Source organism: Oncorhynchus tshawytscha, unplaced genomic scaffold, assembly GCF_018296145.1.
Source record: "Oncorhynchus tshawytscha isolate Ot180627B unplaced genomic scaffold, Otsh_v2.0 Un_contig_7065_pilon_pilon, whole genome shotgun sequence".
NCBI classification, from domain to species: Eukaryota; Metazoa; Chordata; class Actinopteri; order Salmoniformes; family Salmonidae; genus Oncorhynchus; species Oncorhynchus tshawytscha.
Window position 1 is genome coordinate 91634 of NW_024609396.1, and position 27500 is coordinate 119133.

At 48.6% G+C, this 27500-nt stretch overlaps 1 protein-coding gene across 1 annotated transcript; it reads right to left on the reverse strand.

The window, feature by feature from the left end:
- Positions 1-200: 200 nt before the first annotated feature.
- Positions 201-17070, reverse strand: LOC112239358 (double-strand-break repair protein rad21 homolog A-like). Its single transcript, XM_042315128.1, has 14 exons — positions 16917-17070; positions 15964-16153; positions 15269-15398; positions 14930-15029; positions 14541-14647; positions 13395-13589; positions 12533-12655; positions 11986-12111; positions 9896-10119; positions 7378-7528; positions 6528-6661; positions 4885-5067; positions 1695-1775; positions 201-1350 (listed from the first exon to the last, which is right to left on the reverse strand). Exons 2-14 carry the CDS (start codon positions 16105-16107, stop codon positions 1159-1161), a joined length of 1890 nt encoding a protein of 629 aa, XP_042171062.1. The 5' UTR covers positions 16108-16153; positions 16917-17070; the 3' UTR covers positions 201-1158.
- Between the last annotated feature and the right edge of the window lie 10430 nt (positions 17071-27500).

Consider the following 27500-nt stretch of genomic DNA (forward strand, 5'->3'; position numbering starts at 1 on the left):
CAGTCAGCTGGGCCAAACCATTTTGAACAGTCAGCTGGACCAAACCATTTTGAACAGTCAGCTGGGCCAAACCATTTTAAACAGTCAGCTGGACCAAACCATTTTGAACAGTCAGCTGGACCAAACCATTGATCTTGCTTTCTGGAACATATTCTTGATGTCATTTCACCAGACTGAATGGTTCAGAGTGTACAACCAGGTAATTAAAACACTTTTATTTCAAATTCTTTACAGAAGTATCACAACAGCTAGTTAACCATAAGACTTAAAAACATGTACAAGCATCTAGTTTCTTTATGCAACAACCAAAATAGCTTGTGGAGGTACAAAACGCAACGGGAATAAATGGGCATTATTATACACCTAAACAATACAATGCTAGTCGTAATATAGCCAATTTATCAACAGAAATAACCGGTACAAAACGCAACGGGAATAAATGGGCATTATTATACACCTAAACAATACAATTCAATGCTAGTCGTAATATAGCCAATTTTATCAACAGAAATAACAACCTGTAAAAACACATTTTTTATTTTAAAGAAAACCAGGATTTTAATGTCAAGTGCCACGACGAAGAAGAACTTGCGGTGAAGAGCACTTATTCCATTTCTCTCATGATGTAACAGTGCCTGGAAACAGCATGTATATAGCATGAAAGACAAATGTTCAAACACAATTTTTTGTGAGGGGGAATTCTTGATTGGAGACTAAAATTTGATGAATCTTTTGATGAATTTGACCGTTACAGAGCAGTGGGGACATTGTATTGTTCCAAACCCCCCCCCAAAAAACAAAACTAGTGTGGTCGGAAAGCTTTACAAAATGAAAAATAAAAGGAGCTTGACAGGAAATATAAATATACTGGATAAATGCATTTCTCACTTAAAAAAAACAACAATACTGCATGATTCAGTTGGTGGTAGATACAGTACAATCCTTTTCAAAGTTAGCATTTAGGATCCCCCCCCCCACCCAAAAAAAAAAATGTCAAAAAAAAAACCTAAAACATACATAAAAATAGTGAAAAAGACATTTCCAAATGGCACCATATTCCCTATATAGTGCACTACTTTTGCCCAGAACCCTATAAAGGCTCTGGTCAAAAGTAGGGCGCTGTATAGGAACCAGTGCTATTTGGACCTCAGGCAGTGTCTAAACCAGGTGGAATCTTGGTCCGGCTGTAGCGATGATGTCACTGTAAGGCTCGGTCTGGTTGAGCTCGATGGCCTGCTGTTTCTTCAGAACCAGGAAACTGTAGAACTTGGCGGCCGCCTGCTTCTTGTTGTTGTCTCGGCACAGCTCCAACAAGCTGACCTGCTCGGCTCCCGTCTTGGCCATGACTCGCTGTAGAGAGGAGAGAACAGAGAGACGGTCACCTTACTGATCAATGGTCTGTTCAACCAGATAACAGACCGACCCAGGGGGTCGTCCAGCTAGATAACAGACCGACCCAGGGGGTCGACCAACCAGATAACAGACCGACCCAGGGGGTCGACCAACCAGCTAGACAACAGACCGACCAGATATTATCAGATGTAGACATCAGATATTCTCCAACGACCCGTTTTCCATTATAGCAATTTTCCACATGGAAATGTAATATTCTGTACCTCTAATTTCCAACAGAACATTAGCATAGTTTGTTTGTTTGTTTACTTGAAGAAGTGAACAACAGGATATTTGTTTACCTGAAGGCCATGCAGCATCTGCTGGGTCCTCTTGTTCCACCTCTTCTCCTCCTGGTCCTGAGTTGGATCACCCTCCTCCTCCTGCACACACACACACACACACACACACACTCTGAAAACATGCAGGACCTCAAGGTGGCTGGACACAGTCCATTCATCTCCAAAGGTATCATAGATGTGTATTTCCCACAAATGTAACTTTTCCATCAGGCCAGTTGAGGTCACATTGTTGACGTGTTTATGAAGCTACGGTTCAAGTTGACCCCAAGTGTGACGACATAAAAAAATAAACAGTCTTTACATCTTCTGATCTTAACCTCTAATCAGTTACATCACTAGCCCCCCCCAGTCTCTACCCTCCTCCCCAGTCTCTACCTACCCCCCAGTCTCTACCCTCCCCCCCAGTCTCTACCCACCTCCCCAGTCTCTACCCTCCCCTCCTCCCCCACCCCCCAGTCTCTACCCTCCCCAGTCTCTCTCCTCCTCCCAACCCCCAGGTCTCTACCCACCCCCAGTCTCTACCCTCCCCCAACCCCCAGGTCTCTACCCACCCCCAGTCTCTACCCTCCCCCCCATCCCCCAGGTCTCTACCATCTACCCCCAGTCTCTACCCTCCCCTCCCCCCCCCCCAGTCTCTACCCTCCCGTCCTCCCCCTCCCCCCCCCCAGGTCTCTACCCACCCCCAGTCTCTACCCTCCCCCTCCCCACCCCCCAGTCTCTACCCTCCCCCAGTCTCTACCTACCCTCCCCCCCCCCAGTCTCTACCTCCCCTCCCCCCAGGTCTCTACCCTCCCCTCCCCCCAGTCTCTACCTACCCCCAGGTCTCTACCCTACCCCCAGGTCTCTACCCCCTCCCCCAGGTCTCTACCCTTCCCTCCCCCAGGTCTCTACCCTCCTCCCCCAGGTCTCTACCCTCCCCCCTCCTCCCCAGTCTCTCCCTCCCCCCTCCCCAGGTCTCTACCCCCCTCCTAACCCCCAGTCTCTACCCCAGTCTCTACCCCCCAGTCTCTACCCCCCCCATCCCCCCAGGTCTCTAACCCCCAGGTCTCTACCTACCCCCCCAGTCTCTACCTACCCTCCCCTCCTCCCCATCTCTACCCTAACCTCCCCAGGCCTCTACCCAACCCCCCCAGTCTACCCTCCCCTCCCCCCAGTCTCTACCCTCCCCTCCCTCCTCCCCAGTCTCTACTCTCCTCCCCTCCTCCCCAGTCTCTACCCTCCTCCCCTCCTCCCCAGTCTCTACTCTCCTCCCCTCCTCCCCAGTCTCTACTCTCCTCCCCTCTCCTCCCCCCCCAGTCTCTACCCTCCTCCCCCCCCACAGTCTCTACTCCCCTCCTCCCCAGTCCCCTCCTCCTCCCCAGGTCTCTACCCTCCCCCCCCCCAGTCTCTACCCTCCTCCCCCCACTCCCCTCCCCCCAGTACCCTACCCCCCCCCCAGTCTCTACCCTCCCCCCCTCCCCCCAGTCTCTACCCACCCCCAGTCTCTCCCCTCCTCCCCCAACCCCCAGGTCTCTACCCTCTACCCCCCCCAGTCTCTACCCTCCTCCCCAACCCCCAGGTCTCTACCCCCCCCCCCACAGTCTCTACCCTCCTCCCCAACCCCCAGGTCTCTACCCACCCCCCAGTCTCTACCCTCCCCTCCCCCCAACCCCCAGGTCTCTACCCACCCCAACCCCCAGTCTCTACCCTCCCCTCCCCCAGCCCCCAACCCCCAGTCTCTACCCACCTCCCCAACCCCCCAGGTCTCTACCCACCCCCCCCCAGGTCTCTACCCACCTCCCCAACCCCCCAGGTCTCTACCCCTACCCCCAGTCTCTACCCACCAACCCCCCCCCAACCCCCCCCAGGTCTCTACCCACAACCCCCAGGTCTCTACCCACCTCCCCAACCCCCCAGGTCTACCCACCTCCCCAACCCCCCAGGTCTCTACCCACCTCCCCAACCCCCCCCAGGTCTCTACCCACCTCCCCCCCCCCCCCAGGTCTCTACCCACCTCCCCAACCCCCCAGGTCTCTACCCACCTCCCCAAGCCCCCCAGGTCTCTACCCACCTCCCCAACCCCCCAGGTCTCTACCCACCTCCAACCTCTACCCACCTCCCCCCCCAGGTCTCTACCCTCCCCTCCCCAGTCCTACCCCCCAGGTCTCAACCCACCTCCCCAGTCTCCCCAACCCCCCAGGTCTCTACCCACCCCCCCCCAGGTCTCTACCCACCTCCCCAACTCCCCACCTCTACCCACCTCCCCCCCCCAGGTCTCTACCCACCCCCCATCTTCCCCCCAGGCCTCTACCCACCATCCTTGTCCTTCCCCCCCAGGTCCTCTACCCACCTCCCCCACTCCCTCCTACCCCCCCCAGGTCTCTACCCACCTCCCCAACCCCCAGGTCTACCCACCTACCCCCCAGGTCTCTACCCACCTCCCCACCCCCCCAGGTCTCAACCCACCTCCCCAACCCCCCAGGTCTCTACCCCCTCCCCTCCTCCCCAGGTCTCTACCCTACCCTCCCCAGGTCTCCTGGGCCCACCTCCCCAACCCCCCAGGTCTCTACCCAGAACCTCCCCTCCATCAACCCCCCTGGTCTCTACCCACCTCCCCAACATTATGTCCCCATCTCCCCACCTCCCCTCCCCCCCAGGTCTCTACCCCCTAACCCCCCCCCCATGGTCTCTACCCTATCCTCCCCCCCCCCAGGTCTCTACCCCCCACCTCCCCAGTGGGGGGCTCCCTCCCCCCAGTCTCTACCCACCTCCCCAACCCCCCAGGTCTCTACCCACCTCCCCAACAGCAGTGGGGGTCTCTACCCACCTCCCCCAGGTCTCTACCCACCTAACAGCCCCCAACCCCCTGAGGTCTCTACCCACCTCCCCAACCCCCCAGGTCTCTACCCACCAGGCAGGCCCCCAGGTCTCTACCTCCTCCCCAGCCCCCCCAGGTCTCTACCCACCTCCCCAACCTCCCCCAGGCCTCTACCCACCTCCCCAACCCCCCAGGTCTCAGGCCCACCTCCCCCCAGTAGGCCTCACCCACCTCCCCAACCCCCAGGTCTCTAGGCCCAGCCTCCCCCAGGCAGTAGTACCCACCCACCCCCAGCCTCCCCCCAGGTCTCTACCCAGGCCAGCCCCCAACCCCCCAGGTCTCTACCCACCCCCCCGTATAAACCCTCTCCGATGGTAAGTTGCCACCACTCACCTCCTCATCACTGTCATCCTTGTCCTTCTTCTCCTTGTCTAGCAGATCCAGCTCAGGGACCAGCTGTGTGAGGTTGAGGCTCTCCTCTGGGGGCAGGTCTACCTGGGCCATGGAGAGGACCGACTGATCAGCCTGAGCTAACGAGAGGACTGAGAGATCAGCCTGAGGCTCCTGGGCTCCCATCTAAATGGACGAGACGAGAGAGGGTTGTTGGATTCACACACCAGAACAAGTCAGAGGTAAGACAAAACATCAACCATTTCATTACTGGTTGTTGAATAGGCACATCGTTTAACATTATGTCAATTTAGCAGATGCTCTGATTCAGAGACTTAACTCGGTGCATTCGACTACAGTAGGTAAGATAACTAGTCACAGGAAATGGGCAAAACATGAATGATTCCATTGCTGGCTGGTTGTTCCATATCCATATGGGGGAGGGCTGATATCCCAACCAACTATAACAGCAGTGGGGGGGGGCTGAATGAAATCAACTATAACAGGCAGGCCAGCCTCCTGAATAAAAGCATAGTATCACAGGCAGTCTCCTGTAACAGCAGGCCAGGGGGCTGAATGAAATCAAGTACTAACAGGCAGGCCAGCCCCTGATATCCCAGTCTCCTGTAACAGCAGGGGGGGCAGATATCCCAATCAACTATAACAGCAGTGGGGGGCTGATAGGCCCAGCCTCCTGAATGAAAGCAGCAGTACTCACAGGCAGGCCATCCCCCTGAATGAAAGCAGCAGTACTCACAGGCAGGCCAGCCCCTGAATGAAAGCAGCAGTACTCACAAGCAGGCCAGCCCCCTGAATGAAAGCAGTAGTACTCACAGGCAGGCCACCTGATAGGCCAGCCCCCCTGAATGAAAGCAGTAGTACTCACAGGCAGGCCAGCCTCCTGAATGAAAGCAGTAGTACTCACAGGCAGGCCAGCCCCCTGAATACTCACAGGCAGGCCAGCCTCCTGAAAAGCAGTAGTACTCACAGGCAGGCCAGCCCCTGAATAAAAGCAGTAGTACTCACAGGCAGGCCAGCCTCCTGAATGAAAGCAGTAGTACTCACAGGCAGGCCAGCCTCCTGAATAAAAGCAGTAGTACTCACAGGCAGGCCAGCCTCCTGAATAAAAGCAGTAGTACTCACAGGCAGGCCAGCCCCTGAATAAAAGCAGCAGTACTCACAGGCAGGCCAGCCCCTGAATAAAAGCAGTAGTACTCACAGGCAGGCCAGCCTCCTGAATAAAAGCAGTAGTACTCACAGGCAGGCCAGCCCCTGAATGAAAGCAGTAGTACTCACAGGCAGGCCAGCCCCCTGAATGAAAGCAGTAGTACTCACAGGCAGGCCAGCCCCTGAATGAAAGCAGTAGTACTCACAGGCAGGCCAGCCTCCTGAATGAAAGCAGTAGTACTCACAGGCAGGCCAGCCCCCTGAATAAAAGCAGTAGTACTCACAAGCAGGCCAGCCTCCTGAATAAAAGCAGTAGTACTCACAGGCAGGCCAGCCCCCTGAATGAAAGCAGCAGTACTCACAGGCAGGCCAGCCTCCTGAATGAAAGCAGTAGTACTCACAGGCAGGCCAGCCCCCTGAATGAAAGCAGCAGTACTCACAGGCAGGCCAGCCCCCTGAATGAAAGCAGTAGTACTCACAGGCAGGCCAGCCTCCTTGTGTTTGAGTCCGTGTGGGGTGGACGGTGGTGGCATGACAGTCTCATCCAGGGTGGTCCTACTTCCCTCCATGGCTGAGGCCTGCAGCATACTGGGTTCCTCCATGATGGTCTGGTCTGAGAGAGAGAGAGAAAGAGAGACACAGGGTTGGTTTGATAATGACAGGTCTGGTCTGAGGAGAGTGAGAGACACAGGGTTGGCAGCCTCCTCTCTGGGGTTAGTATATGAGGGGTGAGTCAGCCTCCTCTCTGGGGTTAGTATATGAGGGGTGAGACAGCCTCCTCTCTGGGGTTAGTATATGAGGGGTTAAACAGCCTCCTCTCTGGGGTTAGTATATGAGGGGTGAGACAGCCTCCTCTCTGGGGTTAGTATATGAGGGGTGAGACAGCCTCCTCTCTGGGGTTAGTATATGAGGGTGAGACAGCCTCCTCTCTGGGGTTAGTATATGAGGGGTGAGACAGCCTCCTCTCTGGGGTTAGTATATGAGGGGTGAGACAGCCTCCTCTCTGGGGTTAGTATATGAGGGGTGAGACAGCCTCCTCTCTGGGGTTAGTATATGAGGGGTGAGACAGCCTCCTCTCTGGGGTTAGTATATGAGGGGTGAGACAGCCTCCTCTCTGGGGTTAGTATATGAGGGGTGAGACAGCCTCCTCTCTGGGGTTAGTATATGAGGGGTGAGACAGGGAGAACGCCTCCTCTCTGGGGTTAGTATATGAGGGGTGAGACAGGGAGAAAGCCTCCTCTCTGGGGTTAGTATATGAGGGGTGAGACAGGGAGAAAGCCTCCTCTCTGGGGTTAGTATATAAGGGGTGGGAGGCTGAAGGTAACTTACCAATAACATCCCTGCCAGACAGAGCCTCCTCTCTGGGCACCTCGGGGTTCTCCAGGTCCTTCAGGAACTCATCCAGACTATCAGCCTCTCCTCCCTTCCTCCTCTTCCTCATCTCGTCGGGCACCAGGGGAGTCAGGCAGCGCGTAAACATCTGACAACACAGGACATATTTCAGTTAAAAACCCATTCAACTTCCGGTGTCCCAACAGTTAATGAGATCTCCGACACGTTCACCCCCTCCACCCAGACTAAAGCCGTGTGTTCACCCCCTCCATCCAGACTAAAGCTGTCTGTTCACCCCCTCCATCCAGACTAAAGCTGTCTGTTCATCCCCCTCCATCCAGACTAAAGCTGTGTGTTCACCCCTCCATCCAGACTAAAGCTGTGTGTTCATCCCCCTCCATCCAGACTAAAGCTGTCTGTTCATCCCCCTCCTCCAGACTAAAGCTGTGTGTTCACCCCCTCCATCCAGACTAAAGCTGTGTGTTCACCCCCTCCTCCAGACTAAAGCTGTGTGTTCACCCCTCCATCCAGACTAAAGCTGTGTGTTCACCCCTCCATCCAGACTAAAGCTGTGTGTTCACCCCTCCATCCAGACTAAAGCTGTGTGTTCACCCCTCCATCCAGACTAAAGCTGTGTGTTCACCCCTCCATCCAGACTAAAGCTGTGTGTTCACCCCTCCATCCAGACTAAAGCTGTGTGTTCACCCCCCATCCAGACTAAAGCTGTGTGTTCACCCCCTCTCCAGACTAAAGCTGTCTGTTCACCCCCCTCCAGACTAAAGCTGTGTGTTCACCCCCTCCATCCAGACTAAAGCTGTGTGTTCACCCCTCCATCCAGACTAAAGCTGTGTGTTCACCCCTCCATCCAGACTAAAGCTGTGTGTTCACCCCCTCCATCCAGACTAAAGCTGTGTGTTCACCCCTCCATCCAGACTAAAGCTGTGTGTTCACCCCCCCTCCAGACATCCAGACCCCCTCCTCCAGACTAAAGCTGTCTGTTCACCCCCTCCATCCAGACTAAAGCTGTCCGTTCACCCCTCCATCCAGACTAAAGTTCACCCCCTCCATCCAGACTAAAGCTGTCCGTTCACCCCCTCCATCCAGACTAAAGCTGTCTGTTCACCCCCTCCATCCAGACTAAAGCTGTCTGTTCACCCCTCCATCCAGACTAAAGCTGTCTCTTCACCCCTCCATCCAGACTAAAGCTGTGTTCACCCCTCCATCCAGACTAAAGCTGTCTTCACCCCCCCCATCCAGACTAAAGCTGTCTCTTCACCCCCTCCTCCAGACTAAAGCTGTCTGTTCACCCCCTCCATCCAGACTAAAGCTGTCTGTTCACCCCTCCATCCAGACTAAAGCTGTCTGTTCACCCCCTCCATCCAGACTAAAGCTGTCTGTTCACCCCTCCATCCAGACTAAAGCTGTCTGTTCACCCCTCCATCCAGACTAAAGCTGTCTGTTCACCCCCTCCATCCAGACTAAACTGTCTGTTCACCCCCTCCATCCAGACTAAAGCTGTCTGTTCACCCCCTCCATCCAGACTAAAGCTGTCTGTTCACCCCCTCCATCCAGACTAAAGCTGTCTGTTCACCCCCTCCATCCAGACTAAAGCTGTCTGTTCACCCCCTCCATCCAGACTAAAGCTGTCTGTTCACCCCCTCCATCCAGACTAAAGCTGTCTGTTCAGCTGTCCCCTCCATCCAGACTAAAGCTGTCTGTTCACCCCCTCCATCCAGACTAAAGCTGTCTGTTCACCCCTCCATCCAGACTAAAGCTGTCTGTTCACCCCCTCCATCCAGACTAAAGCTGTCTGTTCACCCCCTCCATCCAGACTAAAGCTGTCTGTTCACCCCTCCATCCAGACTAAAGCTGTCTGTTCACCCCCTCCTCCAGACTAAAGCCGTCTGTCCATCCAGACTAAAGCCCCTCACCCTCCATCCAGACTAAAGCTGTGTCTTCAGCTGTGTCCCCTCCTCCAGACTAAAGCTGTGTTCACCCCTCCATCCAGACTAAAGCTGTGTCCACTAAAGCCCCTCCACCCAGACTAAAGCTGTGTTCACCCCCTCCATCCAGACTAAAGCTGTGTCTTCACCCTCCAGACTAAAGCTGTGTTCACCCGTCTCTCCCTCCAGAGTAAAGCTGTGTTCTCCCCCTCCATCCAGACTAAAGCTGTGTCTTTACCCCCTCCAGACTAAAGCTGTGTGTTGATCTCCTCCCGTCTCTTACCTTCAGCAGTTTGCTGTTCCAGAGCGGCTGTGCGTTGATCTCCTCCTCCAGAGCCCGTCTCTTACCTTCAGCAGTTTGCTGTTCCAGAGCGGCTGTGCGTTGATCTCCTCCCGTCTCTTACCTTCAGCAGTTTGCTGTTCCAGAGCGGCTGTGCGTTGATCTCCTCCCGTCTCTTACCTTCAGCAGTTTGCTGTTCCAGAGCGGCTGTGCGTTGATCTCCTCCCGTCTCTTACCTTCAGCAGTTTGCTGTTCCAGAGCGGCTGTGCGTTGATCTCCTCCCGTCTCTTACCTTCAGCAGTTTGCTGTTCCAGAGCGGCTGTGCGGGGAGAGAGAAGAGTTTCTCCACTCCTCCGGTCTCTTTCCACATCATCAGCTTCTTGGTGGGAGGGGCCAGGTCCAACGTGGTCACGATGTCCGAGTAGTCGCTGAGCTGGGCGCGGATCGACTTACTGTCCAGCTCTTTCAGGTTGTCGACAATCAGCTTCCTCTTCCTCTTCGCCTTGGTCTCTTTCACTGGACAGAGAAGTGTAGATGCCATTTTCCCACCAATGACCAAAAATCCCTATTTCTTTAACATTTGTTTTCTTCCGCCACAGACCGAGAGAGGTTCTAGAATGTCTCTGTACCAGAGAGGTTCTAGAATGTCTCTGTACCAGAGAGGTTCTAGAATGTCTCTGTACCAGAGAGGTTCTAGAATGTCTCTGTACCAGAGAGGTTCTAGAATGTCTCTGTACCAGAGAGGTTCTAGAATGTCTCTGTACCAGAGAGGTTCTAGAATGTCTCTGTACCAGAGAGGTTCTAGAATGTCTCTGTACCAGAGAGGTTCTAGAATGTCTCTGTACCAGAGAGGTTCTAGAATGTCTCTGTACCAGAGAGGTTCTAGAATGTCTCTGTACCAGAGAGGTTCTAGAATGTCTCTGTACCAGAGAGGTTCTAGAATGTCTCTGTACCAGAGAGGTTCTAGAATGTCTCTGTACCAGAGAGGTTCTAGAATGTCTCTGTACCAGAGAGGTTCTAGAATGTCTCTGTACCAGAGAGGTTCTAGAATGTCTCTGTACCAGAGAGGTTCTAGAATGTCTCTGTACCAGAGAGGTTCTAGAATGTCTCTGTACCAGAGAGGTTCTAGAATGTCTCTGTACCAGAGAGTTCTAGAATGTCTCTGTACCAGAGAGTTCTAGAATGTCTCTGTACCAGAGAGTTCTAGAATGTCAGGCCATCAGTCTGTGATTTGGAATGGCCTCGTCAAAGTCCAGACCTAATCCCAATTTGAGAAGTTGTGGCAGGACTTGAAACGAGCAGTTCCACGATTGAAAATCCACAAATGTGGCTGAGTTAAAGGGGTTCTGCATGGAAGAACGGGCCAGAATTCCTCCACAGAGATGTGAGAGACTGATCAACAACTACAGGAAGTCATTGCTGCTAAAAGGTGGCACAACCAGTTAGTGCAAGAGGGGGGAATGACCTGTTTTCCCCACGAGGGGAATTGGGTATTGCATAAATTTGTTATTAATAAAAATAAGTATACCCTTTCCTTGTTATTTGTGAACTCAGGTTCCCCTTTATCTAATATTAGGTTTGGGTTGAAGATCTGATAATTCAGTATCAGTAATATGCACACAAAAATAATTTTATAATTTAAAAATAATAACAATAATTTAGTTTTTAATCAGAAAAGGGGGCAAATACTTTTTCACAGCGTTTGTATTTATAGCAGATTTACATTTTAACAGTCAATGAAAGAGAAGTGGTTTTGGTTGTGTTTCTCCACTATTCTGACAGAGGAGAGCTGCTCACCAGACAAGCTGAGAGAAATGGTTTTGGTTGTGTTTCTCCATTATTCTGACAGAGGAGAGCTGCTCACCAGACAAGCTGAGAGAAGTGGTTTTGGTTGTGTTTCTCCACTATTCTGACAGAGGAGAGCTGCTCACCAGACAAGCTGAGAGAAGTGGTTTTGGTTGTGTTTCTCCACTATTCTGACAGAGGAGAGCTGCTCACCAGACAAGCTGAGAGAAGTGGTTTTGGTTGTGTTTCTCCACTATTCTGACAGAGGAGAGCTGCTCACCAGACAAGCTGAGAGAAATGGTTTTGGTTGTGTTTCTCCACTATTCTGACAGAGGAGAGCTGCTCACCAGACAAGCTGAGAGAAATGGTTTTGGTTGTGTTTCTCCACTATTCTGACAGAGGAGAGCTGCTCACCAGACAAGCTGAGAGAATTCCACTATTCTGACAGAGGAGAGCTGCTCACCAGACAAGCTGAGAGAAGTGGTTTTGGTTGTGTTTCTCCACTATTCTGACAGAGGAGAGCTGCTCACCAGACAAGCTGAGAGAAATGGTTTTGGTTGTGTTTCTCCACTATTCTGACAGAGGAGAGCTGCTCACCAGTGATGTCAATGGGCTCCAAGGCAAAAGCCTCCTCCTCATTGTGGACCAGAGTGGTCTGCTCCGTCTGGTCCTGCATGGCCGGCAGGGGCTCGACTGGGCCGGAGTCGGGACTGTCTGGACCCGCTGTGGGACAACAACACATCTTAATACACACAGTAGGAGTGATGACCGCAGTAATTATCTTCTAGGTCCGTTTTAATGGTGTCAAGATCAAATCGATAATAATACGTTTCTAGGTCCGTTTTAATGGTGTCAAGGTTAATCGATAACACGCTTATAGGTCATTTTAAAATGGTGAATTGTTATCGATTGACCAAACGCACAAGCTTGTGATCCGGGTAGTGTTCAGTTGGGAGAAAACGTTTTGAAACAGGGAGGTACAACCTGAACTTGTCAAATGAGAACACAGGTGTTTGTTTTCTGCTGGGAAACGTATTTGCTACGGTACGCCCCAATGAACAACACACTGACATGTTATCCCAGAAAGAGAGAAAGATCAACAGATTTTATTAAATGACGACATCGGTCTGGGTAATGAACGTACGTGACTGTAGGTTGTCGAAGTCGTCCTCATCGTCTCCATGGTCTGGGGGAATCACGCTCTCTGTGATGGCTGGAGGGTCGTCAAATATACCACCCCCATCCTCCTGGGACAGTAGTTTATCCACTGGACAAACGAGACAACACACGGTTCAGGCTCCGGGACAAACCATTTGGAGGGGGGCGATAACACATAGACTGCCGTCATCGCATCACTGAATTTAGAATAGTACTATATTAATCCTTCACATAAACACACAGCTTTGAGCACAGATACAGTCAACACTATGGGGCGGTTTCCCAGCATTCCCCTCCCTAAGAGCACAGATAGTCAACACTAAGAGCAGTTTCCCAGCACCACCCCCCAGCATTCCCTCCCACCCTCCATCCCCCTCCCCCCATCCTCCTACCCTCCCAGCACCCCCCCCCTCCATCCCAGCATTCTCTCCCAGCACCCCCCATCCCAGCACCCTCCCAGCCCCTCCATCCCAGCATTCTCCCCCTCCCAGCACCCTCCATCCCAGCATCCCAGCACCCTCCATCCCAGCATTCTCCCCCTCCCAGCACCCTCCTCCCAGCCCCCCATCCCAGCACCCTCCCTCCCAGCATCCACCCTCCATCCCAGCATTCTCCCCTCCCAGCACCCTCCATCCCAGCATTCTCCCCCTCCCAGCACCCTCCATCCCAGCATTCTCCCCTCCCAGCCCCTCCATCCCAGCATCTCTCCCAGCCCCTCCCAGCATTCTCCCCCTCCCAGCACCCCCTCCCCATCCCCCCAGCATCCTCCCAGCCCTCCCAGCACCCTCCCAGCACCCTCCCCGCCAGCATTCTCCCCTCCCAGCACCCTCCCCCCTCCTCCTCCCTACCCAGCATTCCTCCTTCGTTGTTCTCCATAGTGTCTCCAAAGTCGTCGTACTCCAGGTGGTTGGACTTGTCCGGCAGGTGAGCAGGCCCAGGCTCTGCCTCCAGCAGCAGATTAGAGGCTGTCGCTCCATGGATGATGTCCTCTTCAAAGCCCCCCTCTACCCTCATCATCTCACGGTCATCCATGCCAAAGTCAGCTGGGAGCGCGGGAGGGACACAGAGGGTTGTTACAATACATGGAAAGCCAATGGCAAAGAGATGGGATGTAAGGTAATATTCATGAGAAGGTCTGATTCTAACTCATCTAGTTAGCATTATGAGAATATCTCCAGCTAAGTAACCTAGTTAGCATTATGAGAATGTGTCTCCAGCTAGGTAATCTAGTTAGCATTATGAGAATATGTCTCCAGCCAGGTAATCTAGTTAGCATTGAGAATGTATGACATAGTTTTAGATTTGCATATTCATGAACCAGTTTGGTTTTTAAAGGTGAAATAAATAAAAAATAAATTATGAACATGACTTGCTGTTGCATATTCAGTAGCGATCCAAAACCCAGTTAGAGATTCTCAGGTATTTTGTATACTTTTTAGCCAGTAGTTCTGGAAGTAGCACACGAGCCAAAAGCGGCCCACAAAAATTTGCATAATACATCACAAATGTGCTGATATGTGCACCACGTCATTGCTCTCTCTCTCTCTCTCTCTGCTGTGTCCACTGGGCCGTTAAGCCCGCCCTGGATAACGCTGGGCAGGCCTCCGGCTAGCTGTCACTCAAATGGGAGGAGCTGAAGCTCATTGGCTAGAACAAAAATTGCTAGGGGGCTGGCCCACATGGGGGAGATGTAAGGTAAATTTGGCATGGCACAGTAAAAAAAAAAAAAAAAATGCTTTGAAACTGGGGATTTCACAGCTAATTGAGGTAGGAGTAATTCTGCTCATAGATTATGCAAAATGGGAGGAGCTGAAGCTCATTGGCTAGAACTGAAATTGCTAGGTGGCTGACCGGCCCACGTGGGGGAGATGTAAACTACACCATGACATCAAGCCAAAGGCGGGAGTTGAAATAAATATACACACTTTCTTGGTCGCCAAAAATACCGGAGCACATTGAACAAAAGCCAGGAATATTGACAGACAGCTCCTTACCAAAGTCATTGTCCTGCATGAGGCTGAGGTTCCCCACCTCCTCCCTCATGGTGATCTCCTCCACTCTGCTCTGGTTCAGGGTGAACTGCTGGGCGACGTCTATGTCACTGTGGAAACACCCGGCAGTGTCAACGTTTCACCTCAGTTCATTATAGCTGCTTAATCACCCGTTCCTTATGTCAGATAGCCGAGTACAATCTGTATTTGGTTAGGAAGGGACGGGGGCTTCTAAAATTAGGAGAATACTTGTTAGGTGATTTGCATCCTCATTAGTTGCCTGTTACAATTAGCAACAGTCCTCTTCCTGGGAGGCTTGTGTAGGGTTGTATTGGGAGGGAACTTCCTCCACAGACACTATCTATCTATATCTATATATCTATATGACTTACTCAAGGTCAGGTAAGGGTTGGTCAAAGTCGTGGAAATCCTCCGGCAGGGTGATAGCGTTGTAGGCAGCCTCTCTGTTCTCCTCTGGCAGATCCACCACACCTGGGGGGCAGCCAGACAGAGTGGTGAGCAAATAAATAAACAAACATCAGTAAGACCAGGATCACCAGCCGCTCAAACTCCTGATCTCTTCAAGTTTAGTCCTAGTCAAGTACCTGGTCTGAAAGCCACGTTGATTAAGCTTATTCCTAGTCACATAAGACCCAAACTACAAACCTGGTCTGAAAGCCATCTTGATTAAGTTTATTTCCTAGTCCCATAATAAGAGCCAAGCTACGCACCTGGTCTGAAAGCCATCTTGATCTTGATGAAGGCTTCATTACAGTCAGCCAGGAGGTACTTGGCCTTCCGGTTGTAGATCCTCACCACACCGAGCAGGAGGTGACCTGAGGTCCTCAGCGCCATCTTCACCTAGGGGGAGGAGACAGAACCATGGGTGTATTCAGTGTGGTGAAATGTTATGAACGCTGTTCAAACAGAATGAAGAGAGACGATATGATTCCCTATTCTATCTGACAATCATTTCTGGTCTACAAAATAGACTTCTAGTTTGAACGTTGCGTAACGATGTGCCCTCCTGAACAGGTCCCATGGATCACATCAGGGAGGAGACATCATAGGTAACATTACATCATCATCGGCCGAAGAACAGTCGACCGCAAGCATCATCCAGTAGCTGTGGTCACTACCAAGGTATGTTACTTGATGTGGGTAACATGATGCATGCTGCCTCAGTCAATCGGCCTGGTTCTAATCTGGTCACTACCTAGTTCCATCATTAGACCCATGCCTACTTCTTCCACACGTAGATCTGACACTATTGGATTGGTCAATGCGGAAATACGGATAGCCAATGGGATGTCTAATGAACGGCCAAGGGATGAGACTGACTTCTCAGACTGGGTCTTCATTGTGTAAGGGCATTCAACAGAGACATGAATCATCATGATATCTGCTTAGCCAGGTCTCCGCTTACCTTGGGGCAGATAATGCTCTCCACACTGCTCTCAAGGTTACATTCAAACACATGAGCCTTGGTCAGCTTCTTGTCCCAGTGGGCCGCTAGCCAGATCTTGGCCAGAGGCCCACGTTTGGACAGGACAAAGTGGGCGTAGAACATTGCCCCGGTTGGTTGCTAGCTCTTGAAGAACCGGGGGTAAGAGCACCTGGAATAGAGAGAGACGTATTTGAAAGCTTTAATTAAGATGGCATGTGAAATAGCAACTTTCTCAAAATGTTTAGGTAGCTAAGCTTTTGGGAAGAAAATTCTACATGCAAAATAGACGGTAGTTGTAGCTAATAATCAACAAATAAAATGTGTAGTTTTGGATTGAAAATAATTCTCATTCACGACTCTTTTGGCTTTTTGGATGATAGGAGACCAATAATCAGAAATATCTACCTTGCAATCTAATAAATGACTTAAGTTAGATAATTATTGTACTGGTTGAAACTGGATTTATATATAGTTAGCAGCTCATGTTCAAGTACTGGTGGACTTGCGAGTTAAAAGTTGTCCGGAAAAAAATAATCTACTACTTGGGGCTTTGATTGAACATGGCTAGGCTAGCATGCTAACATGCTAGCTCACGTTAACTGTTCAGTTAGCAAGAGAGCTAGTTAGCTAGCCTGAAATCCTAGCTACAATTTCGGAAAATATATCAAAGTAAACCAAATAAGAAGAGAAGCATGATAATACATCATCCCTAATTGTGGGATGCATCATTTCACGCTAACTAGGGACGGTGCTGAGCGTGCGTGCATTAACTGCAAACACTTTTTCCCCCCCCGGTAGCGGTTAGCAGGCGCGCTAGTTGGTAGGAGGGCCCCGGTACAGAAAGCAATCGGCATGCACGCTAATTTCTCATCACAAAACTCACAAATCATTTTTTTTTTTTTTTTTCATAAAGTAAAATATATTTAACTTACCGATTGTACCCCCCCTTTCAAAATAAATATCAATGATTATGCAATTTACTCCAAGCGATTGTCTCTTCCTGTTGTACTCATGAAAAGAGTCAAGATGGCGCCAGTAGACTTCCTCCCGCTCAGTGTCCTTTTAAAATCAGCAGGATGTTTACAGCCCGAAACATGGCGAAGGGAGGAGTCTGCTCGTGTTGACAGCCAGCTGCAAATGGCAAATGCATTGACCAATGATAGCGGGCGAGATTGTTTAAATTCGATTATTTGCAAAAAATAAAATAAAATATGCAATCTGATTAATTCAAGTGTGTTTGTTGTGTACGAAAATGTGTATGCACTTATCGACTGTAAAATCGCTCTGGATAACTGACTAAAAAATGTATGTGTGTGAAAGATAGAGAAGGATGAGATGCTTTGCTCCTGAGCCAGACTTTAAAATGTGCGGATTCGATTAGCCAAGGGGCACCAGTCTATGGCCCGTGACTTGAACGGGCAAAAGTAAATGTAATAAATGTTTTTAAATGTCACATGCGCGGACTTTACCGTGAAATGCTTATGTACAAGCCCTTCCCCAACAGTGCAGGGTTAAAAAGTAAAAACAATGAGCAAAAAAGGTACCAGTAACACAATAAAATAACAATAATTAGACTATATACAAGGAGTACAGAGTCACTGTGCAGGGGTATCAGGTAGTAATGAGACTATATACAAGGAGTACAGAGTCACTGTGCAGGGGTACCAGGTAGTAATGAGACTATATACAAGGAGTACCAGTACAGAGTCACTGTGCAGGGGTACCAGGTAGTAATGAGACTATATACAAGGACTACCAGTCACTTTGCAGGGGTACCAGGTAGTAATGAGACTATATACAAGGAGTACCAGTACAGTCACTGTGCAGGGGTACCAGGTAGTAATGAGACTATATACAAGGAGTACAGTCACTGTGCAGGGGTACCAGGTAGTAATGAGACTATATACAAGGAGTACCAGTCACTGTGCAGGGGTACCAGGTAGTAATGAGACTATATACAAGGAGTACCAGTACAGAGTCACTGTGCAGGGGTACCAGGTAGTAATGAGACTATATACAAGGAGTACCAGTACAGAGTCACTGTGCAGGTGTACCAGGTAGTAATGATACTATATACAAGGAGTACCAGTACAGAGTCACTGTGCAGGGGTACCAGGTAGTAATGAGACTATATACAAGGAGTACAAGTACAGAGTCACTGTGCAGGGGTACCAGGTAGTAATGAGACTATATACAAGGAGTACCAGTACAGAGTCACTGTGCAGGGGTACCAGGTAGTAATGAGACTATATACAAGGAGTACAGAGTCACTGTGCAGGGGTACCAGGTAGTAATGAGACTATATACAAGGAGTACAGAGTCACTGTGCAGGGGTACCAGGTAGTAATGAGACTATATACAAGGAGTACCAGTACAGAGTCACAAGGAGTGCAGGGTACCAGGTAGTAATGAGACTATATACAAGGAGTACCAGTACAGAGTCAGCAGGGGTACCAGGTAGTAATGAGACTATATACAAGAGTACCAGTACAGAGTCACTGTGCAGGGTACCAGGTAGTAATGAGACTATATACAAGGAGTACCAGTACAGAGTCACTGTGCAGGGGTACCAGGTAGTAATGAGATATATATACAAGTCAGGGGTACAGGTAGTAATGAGACTATATACAGTACCAGTACTGTGCAGGGGTACCAGGTAGTAATGAGACTATATACAAGGAGTACAAGTACAGAGTCAATGTGCAGGGTACCAGGTAGTAATGAGACTATATACAAGGAGTACCTGTACAGAGTCAATGTGCAGGGGTACCAGGTAGTAATGAGACTATATACAAGGAGTACCAGTACAGAGTCACTGTGCAGGGGTACCAGGTAGTAATGAGACTATATACAAGGAGTACAGAGTCAGTACAGAGTCACTGTGCAGGGGTACCAGGTAGTAATGAGACTATATACAAGGAGTACCAGTACAGTCAGTCACTGTGCAGGGGTACCAGGTAGTAATGAGACTATATACAAGGAGTACAGAGTCAGAGTGCAGGGGTACCAGGTAGTAATGAGACTATATACAAGGAGTACAGAGTCACTGTGCAGGGGTACCAGGTAGTAATGAGACTATATACAAGGAGTACCAGTACAGAGTCACTATATACAAGGAGTACCAGTACAGAGTCAGGGGTACCAGGTAGTAATGAGACTATATACAAGGAGTACCAGTACAGAGTCACTGTGCAGGGGTACAGGTAGTAATGAGACTATATACAAGGAGTACAGAGTCACTGTGCAGGGGTACCAGGTAGTAATGAGACTATATACAAGGAGTACCAGTCACTGTGCAGGGGTACCAGGTAGTAATGAGACTATATACAAGGAGTACAGAGTCACTGTGCAGGGGTACCAGGTAGTAATGAGACTATATACAAGGAGTACCAGTACAGAGTCACTGTGGGTACCAGGTAGTAATGAGACTATATATATACAGAGGAGGTAGTAATGAGTCATATGAGTACAGGGGTACCAGGTAGTAATGAGACTATATACAAGGAGTACCAGTACAGTCAGGGGTACCAGGTAGTAATGAGACTATATACAAGGAGTACCAGTACAGAGTCACTGTGCATGAGGGGTACCAGGTAGTAATGAGACTATATACAAGGAGTACAGAGTCACTGTGCAGGGGTACCAGGTAGTAATGAGACTATATACAAGGAGTACCAGTCAGTCAGGGGTACCAGGTAGTAATGAGACTATATACAAGGAGTACAGAGTACAGAGTCAGGGGTATCAGGTAGTAATGAGACTATATACAAGGAGTACCAGTACAGAGTCAGGGGTAGCAGGTAGTAATGAGACTATATACAAGGAGTACAGAGTCACTGTGCAGGGGTACCAGGTAGTAATGAGACTATATACAAGGAGTACCAGTCACTGTGCAGGGGTATCAGGTAGTAATGAGACTATATACAAGGAGTACCAGTACAGAGTCAGGGGTACCAGGTAGTAATGAGACTATATACAAGGAGTACCAGTACAGAGTCACTGTGCAGTGGTACCAGGTAGTAATGAGACTATATACAAGGAGTACCAGTACAGAGTGCAGGGGTACCAGGTAGTAATGAGACTATATACAAGGAGTACCAGTACAGAGTCAGGGGTACCAGGTAGTAATGAGACTATATACAAGGAGTACCAGTACAGAGTCAGGGGTACCAGGTAGTAATGAGACTATATACAAGGAGTACCAGTACAGAGTCAGGGGTACCAGGTAGTAATGAGATATATATACAAGGAGTACAGTAGTAATGAGACTATATACAAGGAGTACCAGTACAGAGTCAGGGGTGCATGAGGGGTACCAGGTAGTAATGAGACTATATACAAGGAGTACAGCACTGTGCAGGGGTACCAGGTAGTAATGAGACTATATACAAGGAGTACCAGTACAGAGTAGCAGGTAGTAATGAGACTATATGCAGTACCAGTACAGAGTCAGGGGTACCAGGTAGTAATGAGACTATATACAAGGAGTACAGAGTCAGAGTGCAGGGGTACCAGGTAGTAATGAGACTATATACAAGGAGTACCAGTCAGAGTCAGGGGTACCAGGTAGTAATGAGACTATATACAAGGAGTACCAGTCAGAGTCAGGGGTACCAGGTAGTAATGAGACTATATACAAGGAGTACCAGTCACAGAGCAGGGGTACCAGGTAGTAATGAGACTATATACAAGGAGTACCAGTACAGAGTCAGGGGTAGCATGAGACTATATACAAGGAGTACCAGGTAGTAATGAGACTATATACAACAGAGTACCAGTGAGACTGTGCAGGGGTACCAGGTAGTAATGAGACTATATACAAGGAGTACCAGTCACAGAGTCAGGGGTACCAGGTAGTAATGAGACTATATACAAGGAGTACCAGTACAGAGTCAGGGGTACCAGGTAGTAATGAGACTATATACAAGGAGTACACAGTAATGAGAGTCAGGGGTACCAGGTAGTAATGAGACTATATACAAGGAGTACAGAGTCACTGTGCAGGGGTACCAGGTAGTAATGAGACTATATACAAGGAGTACCAGTACAGAGTCACTATGGGGTACCAGGTAGTAATGAGACTATATACAAGGAGTACAGAGTCAGGTGCAGGGGTACCAGGTAGTAATGAGACTATATACAAGGAGTACCAGTCACTGTCAGGGGTACCAGGTAGTAATGAGACTATATACAAGGAGTACAGAGTACAGAGTCAATGTGCAGGGGTACCAGGTAGTAATGAGACTATATACAAGGAGTACCAGTACAGAGTCAGGGGTACCAGGTAGTAATGAGACTATATACAAGGAGTACCAGTACAGTCAGTCAGGGGTACCAGGTAGTAATGAGACTATATACAAGGAGTACCAGTACAGAGTCAATGACTATATACAAGAGTACCAGAGCAGAGTCAGGGTGCAGGGGTACCAGGTAGTAATGAGACTATATACAAGGAGTACCAGTACAGAGTCACTGTGCAGGGGTACCAGGTAGTAATGAGACTATATACAAGGAGTACCAGTCAGAGTCAGGGGTACCAGGTAGTAATGAGACTATATACAAGGAGTACAGAGTCAGGTAGTGAGACAGGGGTACAGAGTCAGGGGTAGTAATGAGACTATATACAAGGAGTACCAGTACAGAGTCACTGTGCAGGGGGTACCAGGTAGTAATGAGACTATATAGTAAGGAGACCAGTACAGAGTCACAGTGCAGGGGTAGCAGGTAGTAATGAGACTATATACAAGGAGTACAGAGTCAGAGTCAGGGGTACCAGGTAGTAATGAGACTATATACAAGGAGTACCAGTACAGAGTCAGGGGTAGCAGGTAGTAATGAGACTATATACAAGGAGTACCAGTACAGAGTCAGGGGTACCAGGTAGTAATGAGACTATATACAAGGAGTACCAGTACAGAGTCACTGTGCAGGGGTACCAGGTAGTAATGAGACTATATACAAGGAGTACCAGTACAGAGTCAGGGGTAGCAGGTAGTAATGAGACTATATACAAGGAGTACCAGTACAGAGTCAGGGGTAGCAGGTAGTAATGAGACTATATACAAGGAGTACCAGTACATGAGTCACTGTGCAGGTAGTAATGAGGGGTACCAGGTAGTAATGAGACTATATACAAGGAGTACCAGTCAGAGTGCAGGGGTACCAGGTAGTAATGAGACTATATACAAGGAGTACCAGTACAGAGTCACTGTGCAGGGGTACCAGGGGTAGTAATGAGACTATATACAAGGAGTACCAGTACAGAGTCACAGTGTCAGGGGTACCAGGTAGTAATGAGACTATATACAAGGAGTACAGAGTCACAGAGTCAGGGGTACCAGGTAGTAATGAGACTATATACAAGGAGTACCAGTACAGAGTCAGGGGTACCAGGTAGTAATGAGACTATATACAAGGAGTACCAGTACAGAGTCACTGTGCAGGGTAGCAGGTACCAGGTAGTAATGAGACTATATACAAGGAGTACCAGTACAGAGTCAGGGGTAGCAGGTAGTAATGAGACTATATACAAGGAGTACAGAGTCAGAGTCAGGGGTACCAGGGGGTAGTAATGAGACTATATACAAGGAGTACCAGTCAGAGTCAGGGGTATCAGGTAGTAATGAGACTATATACAAGGAGTACAGAGTCAGGGGTAGCAGGTAGTGCAGGGGTACCAGGTAGTAATGAGACTATATACAAGGAGTACCAGTACAGAGTCACTGTGCAGGATACCAGGTAGTAATGAGACTATATACAAGGAGTACCAGTACAGAGTCAGGGGTACCAGGTAGTAATGAGACTATATACAAGGAGTACCAGTACAGAGTCAGGGGTACCAGGTAGTAATGAGACTATATACAAGGAGTACCAGTACAGAGTCAGGGGTACCAGGTAGTAATGAGACTATATACAAGGAGAACCAGTACAGAGTCAGGGGTACCAGGTAGTAATGAGACTATATACAAGGAGTACAGAGTCACTGTACAGGGGTAGCAGGTAGTAATGAGACTATATACAAGGAGTACCAGTCACTGTGCAGGGGTACCAGGTAGTAATGAGACTATATACAAGGAGTACCAGTACAGAGTCATGTGCAGGGGTACCAGGTAGTAATGAGACTATATACAAGGAGTACCAGTACAGAGTCAGGGGTACCAGGTAGTAATGAGACTATATACAAGGAGTACCAGTCACTGTGCAGGGGTACCAGGTAGTAATGAGACTATATACAAGGAGTACAGAGTACAGAGTCAGGGGTACCAGGTAGTAATGAGACTATATACAAGGAGTACCAGTACAGAGTCAGGGGTACCAGGTAGTAATGAGACTATATACAAGGAGTACCAGTACAGAGTCACTGTGCAGGGTACCAGGTAGTAATGAGACTATATACAAGGAGTACCAGTACAGAGTCAGGGGTACCAGGTAGTAATGAGACTATATACAAGGAGTACCAGTCAGTCAGGGGTACCAGGTAGTAATGAGACTATATACAAGGAGTACCAGTACAGAGTCAGGGGTACCAGGTAGTAATGAGACTATATACAAGGAGTACAGAGTCAGAGTCAGGGGTACCAGGTAGTAATGAGACTATATACAAGGAGTACCAGTCACTGTGCAGGGGTACCAGGTAGTAATGAGACTATATACAAGGAGTACCAGTACAGAGTCATGTGGGGTACCAGGTAGTAATGAGACTATATACAGGGAGTACAGAGTCACAGGTAGTGCAGGGGTACCAGGTAGTAATGAGACTATATACAAGGAGTACACAGTCACGGTGCAGTGATACCAGGTAGTAATGAGACTATATACAAGGAGTACCAGTACAGAGTCACTGTGCAGGGGTACCAGGTAGTAATGAGACTATATACAAGGAGTACCAGTACAGAGTCACTGTGCAGGTGTACCAGGTAGTAATGATACTATATACAAGGAGTACCAGTACAGAGTCACTGTGCAGGGGTACCAGGTAGTAATGAGACTATATACAAGGAGTACCAGTACAGAGTCACTGTAGGGGCAGGTAGTAATGAGACTATATACAAGGAGTACCAGTACAGTCAGTCAGGGGTACCAGGTAGTAATGAGACTATATACAAGGAGTACCAGTACAGACTGTGCAGGGGTACCAGGTAGTAATGAGACTATATACAAGGAGTACCAGTACAGAGTCACTGTGCAGGGGTACCAGGTAGTAATGAGACTATATACAAGGAGTACAGAGTCACTGAGCAGGGGTACCAGGTAGTAATGAGACTATATACAAGGAGTACCAGTACAGAGTCACTGTGCAGGGGTACCAGGTAGTAATGAGACTATATACAAGGAGTACCAGTACAGAGTCACTGTGCAGGGGTACCAGGTAGTAATGAGACTATATACAAGGAGTACACAGAGTCAGTCACTGTGCAGGGGTACCAGGTAGTAATGAGACTATATACAAGGAGTACCAGTCACTGTGCAGGGGTATCAGGTAGTAATGAGACTATATACAAGGAGTACAGAGTCACAGGTAGTGCAGGGGTACCAGGTAGTAATGAGACTATATACAAGGAGTACCAGTACAGAGTCACTGTGCAGTGGTACCAGGTAGTAATGAGACTATATACAAGGAGTACCAGTCAGTGCAGGGGTACCAGGTAGTAATGAGACTATATACAAGGAGTACCAGTCACTGTGCAGGGGTACCAGGTAGTAATGAGACTATATACAAGGAGTACCAGTACAGAGTCACTGTGCAGGGGTACCAGGTAGTAATGAGACTATATACAAGAGTACCAGTACAGAGTCACTGTGCAGGGGTACCAGGTAGTAATGAGACTATATACAAGGAGTACCAGTACAGAGTCACTGTGCAGGGGTACCAGGTAGTAATGAGACTATATACAAGGAGTACCAGAGTCAGGGGTGCAGGGGTAAGAGTAGTAATGAGACTATATACAAGGAGTACCAGTACAGAGTCACTGTGCAGGGTACCAGGTAGTAATGAGACTATATACAAGGAGTACAGAGTCACTGTGCAGGGGTACCAGGTAGTAATGAGACTATATACAAGGAGTACCAGTACAGTCACTGTGCAGGGGTACCATGTAGTAATGAGACTATATACAGGGAGTACCAGTACAGAGTCACTGTGCAGGGGTACTAGGTAGTAATGAGACTATATACAAGGAGTACAGAGTCACTGTGCAGGGGTACCAGGTAGTAATGAGACTATATATAAGGAGTACAGAGTCACTGTGCAGGGGTACCAGGTAGTAATGCGACTATATACAAGGAGTACCAGTACAGAGTCACTGTGCAGGGGTACCAGGTAGTAATGAGACAATATACAAGGAGTACAGAGTCACTGTGCAGGAATCTGAGGTAGTTGTGGAAATATGTACAACTAAGTAGTGGTAAACATGACGAGGCAATCAGGATAGATCATGAACAGAGTAGCAGCAGCATATGAGAGTGTGAAAGAGTGTCTATGTGATGGTGTGTGTATGGCATCAATGTGTGTGTGTGTGTGTGTATGGCATGTGTGTGTGTGTGTGTGTGTGTGTGTGTGTGTGGTGTGTGTGTGTGTGTGTGTGTGTGTGTGTGTGTGTGTGTGTGTGTGTGTGTGTGTGTGTGTGTGTGTGTGTGTGTGTGTGCATCAGCATGCATGCGTGGTGTGTGTGTGTGTGTGAGTGTCAGAGCGTGGCGCTTGCAACACCAGGGTTGTGGGTTCGATTCCTACCGAGGACAATTATGAAAATGTATGCATTCAATACTGTACATCGCTAATACGTTTGTTTCATCACAAAACCGGAGAGGAATATCTGTCCGGTGAAGTCCACATTCAATCAAGTTAACGTTTTCAACAGTTTATTACACAACCACTGATTTGTTACCGCAAGTCAGCAGAAAGACAACAGGCGCACTGCCTCCGCTATTCCAGCACCATATCAATTTAAACAATATTAAATCAACAAGGCTATATGTACTATGTGTATATGTGTTTAATACACTGAAAACAAACGTAAAGATACCAAAAAACAATTGAGTCCAATCAATGTTGCTAAATATCACGCGGCTGTCCATGGAACTGATTATTGACGCACAGAAGTAAAACTCTCCCTAGTTACTCGTCGACGAGTTGAACGCCAATCCTCCTCTCTTTCATGTTGTCAAAACGGTCTATGGCTCTGTCATACAGTATGCTTTACGTTTCTGTTTTCATAGGCTACCTAGCTAAAATGCTTGCTAGCCTACCGTGATCGCATGGACAACATATGAACCAGCTAAGTTAACTCGCAAGTTAATTTGAGCCTACTAGACTACATCTAGGATAAATATTGAACTTCAATCGTCTCAGGCCAGTGGCACAATATATGCATTTATGGTTAGATCCGAATCACCGTCATAATCATTAGCCTGTACAGATAATTAAGTCAAAACCACAAATCTAAATCCACATCTCAATCTATGGTTTAGAAAAGTGCAGATTTAGCAAACTAGCTACTGTAGCACATCAACATAAGCAGACCAGAAACAGACACGTTTTTTTTTTTTTTTTTCTGACAATAATGACGTTTTGCTTCGGACTGTGATTTGATTGGTGTGAAGCCAAGACTCCCTTGTGAGGGGGGGGGGGGCAGGACAACCCACAAGTTGAGCTCAGCTCAATGCTGATTGGGCGCGCAAAACACGCCCACCTCCAAACCAGATTCATAGAATCCTTTCATTCAAACCCCCCTTACTGCAACAACAACAAAAATATTGGAATGACAAGGTGAAAACATGACGGTTAAAGACTGAATCATCAGGAAGTAAAATGGCCAATAGGATTTGAGAGAGACTCGTCAGCATCTGTTGCAGTTGCTGCTCAGCTTTGGCTCATCTTGGTTTATTTTCTGCTCCATGGGGTCCGAGGGAGATTAAACTAAATGTTCAACATCATTTGTGCATACCAGAGTTTTACAGAGCATTGAACACGGATTCGTTTATCTATTTCATTACAGTTTTCATTCATGTTATACGCCTCTCTGTATAGCAGCTGAGGGGAAAACTACAAGTCAGAACCCACTGTGAATTTATAAAGGATGAGCTATGTTTTTTTTTCACGTGAATAATTGAGATATAGGATGGCTGAAAAAGGTTATTTATTCAGGTGAGAGAAGGAGTGGGCCAAAATGACAATATTCCCCCTAATGAGTTCAGACAAAGGTCAAACATTCCAGATGAACGAATTACAGTGCTTCTGGGGATCCCAGCCTCCCCACACACCTGGTTATTGATACAGTAATAGTGGATCCCAGCCTCCCCACACACCTGGTTATTGATACAGTAATAGTGGATCCCAGCCTCCCCACACACCTGGTTATTGATACAGTAATAGTGGATCCCAGCCTCCCCATACACCTGGTTATTGATACAGTAATAGTGGATCCCAGCCTCCCCATACACCTGGTTATTGATACAGTAATAGTGGATCCCAGCCTCCCCATACACCTGGTTATTGATACAGTAATAGTGGATCCCAG

Excerpts from the sequence above, each read along its gene's own strand:
- LOC112239358 (XM_042315128.1), bottom strand. The coding sequence starts at position 16,107 with ATGTTCTACGCCCACTTTGTCCTGTCCAAACGTGGGCCTCTGGCCAAG. Across the intron at positions 14,648-14,929 it reads CAACCCTTACCTGACCTTGA|TGACATAGACGTCGCCCAGC; the intron begins GTAAGTCATATA and ends GTGTTTCCACAG. Across the intron at positions 1,351-1,694 it reads AGATGCTGCATGGCCTTCAG|CGAGTCATGGCCAAGACGGG; the intron begins GTAAACAAATAT and ends TCCTCTCTACAG.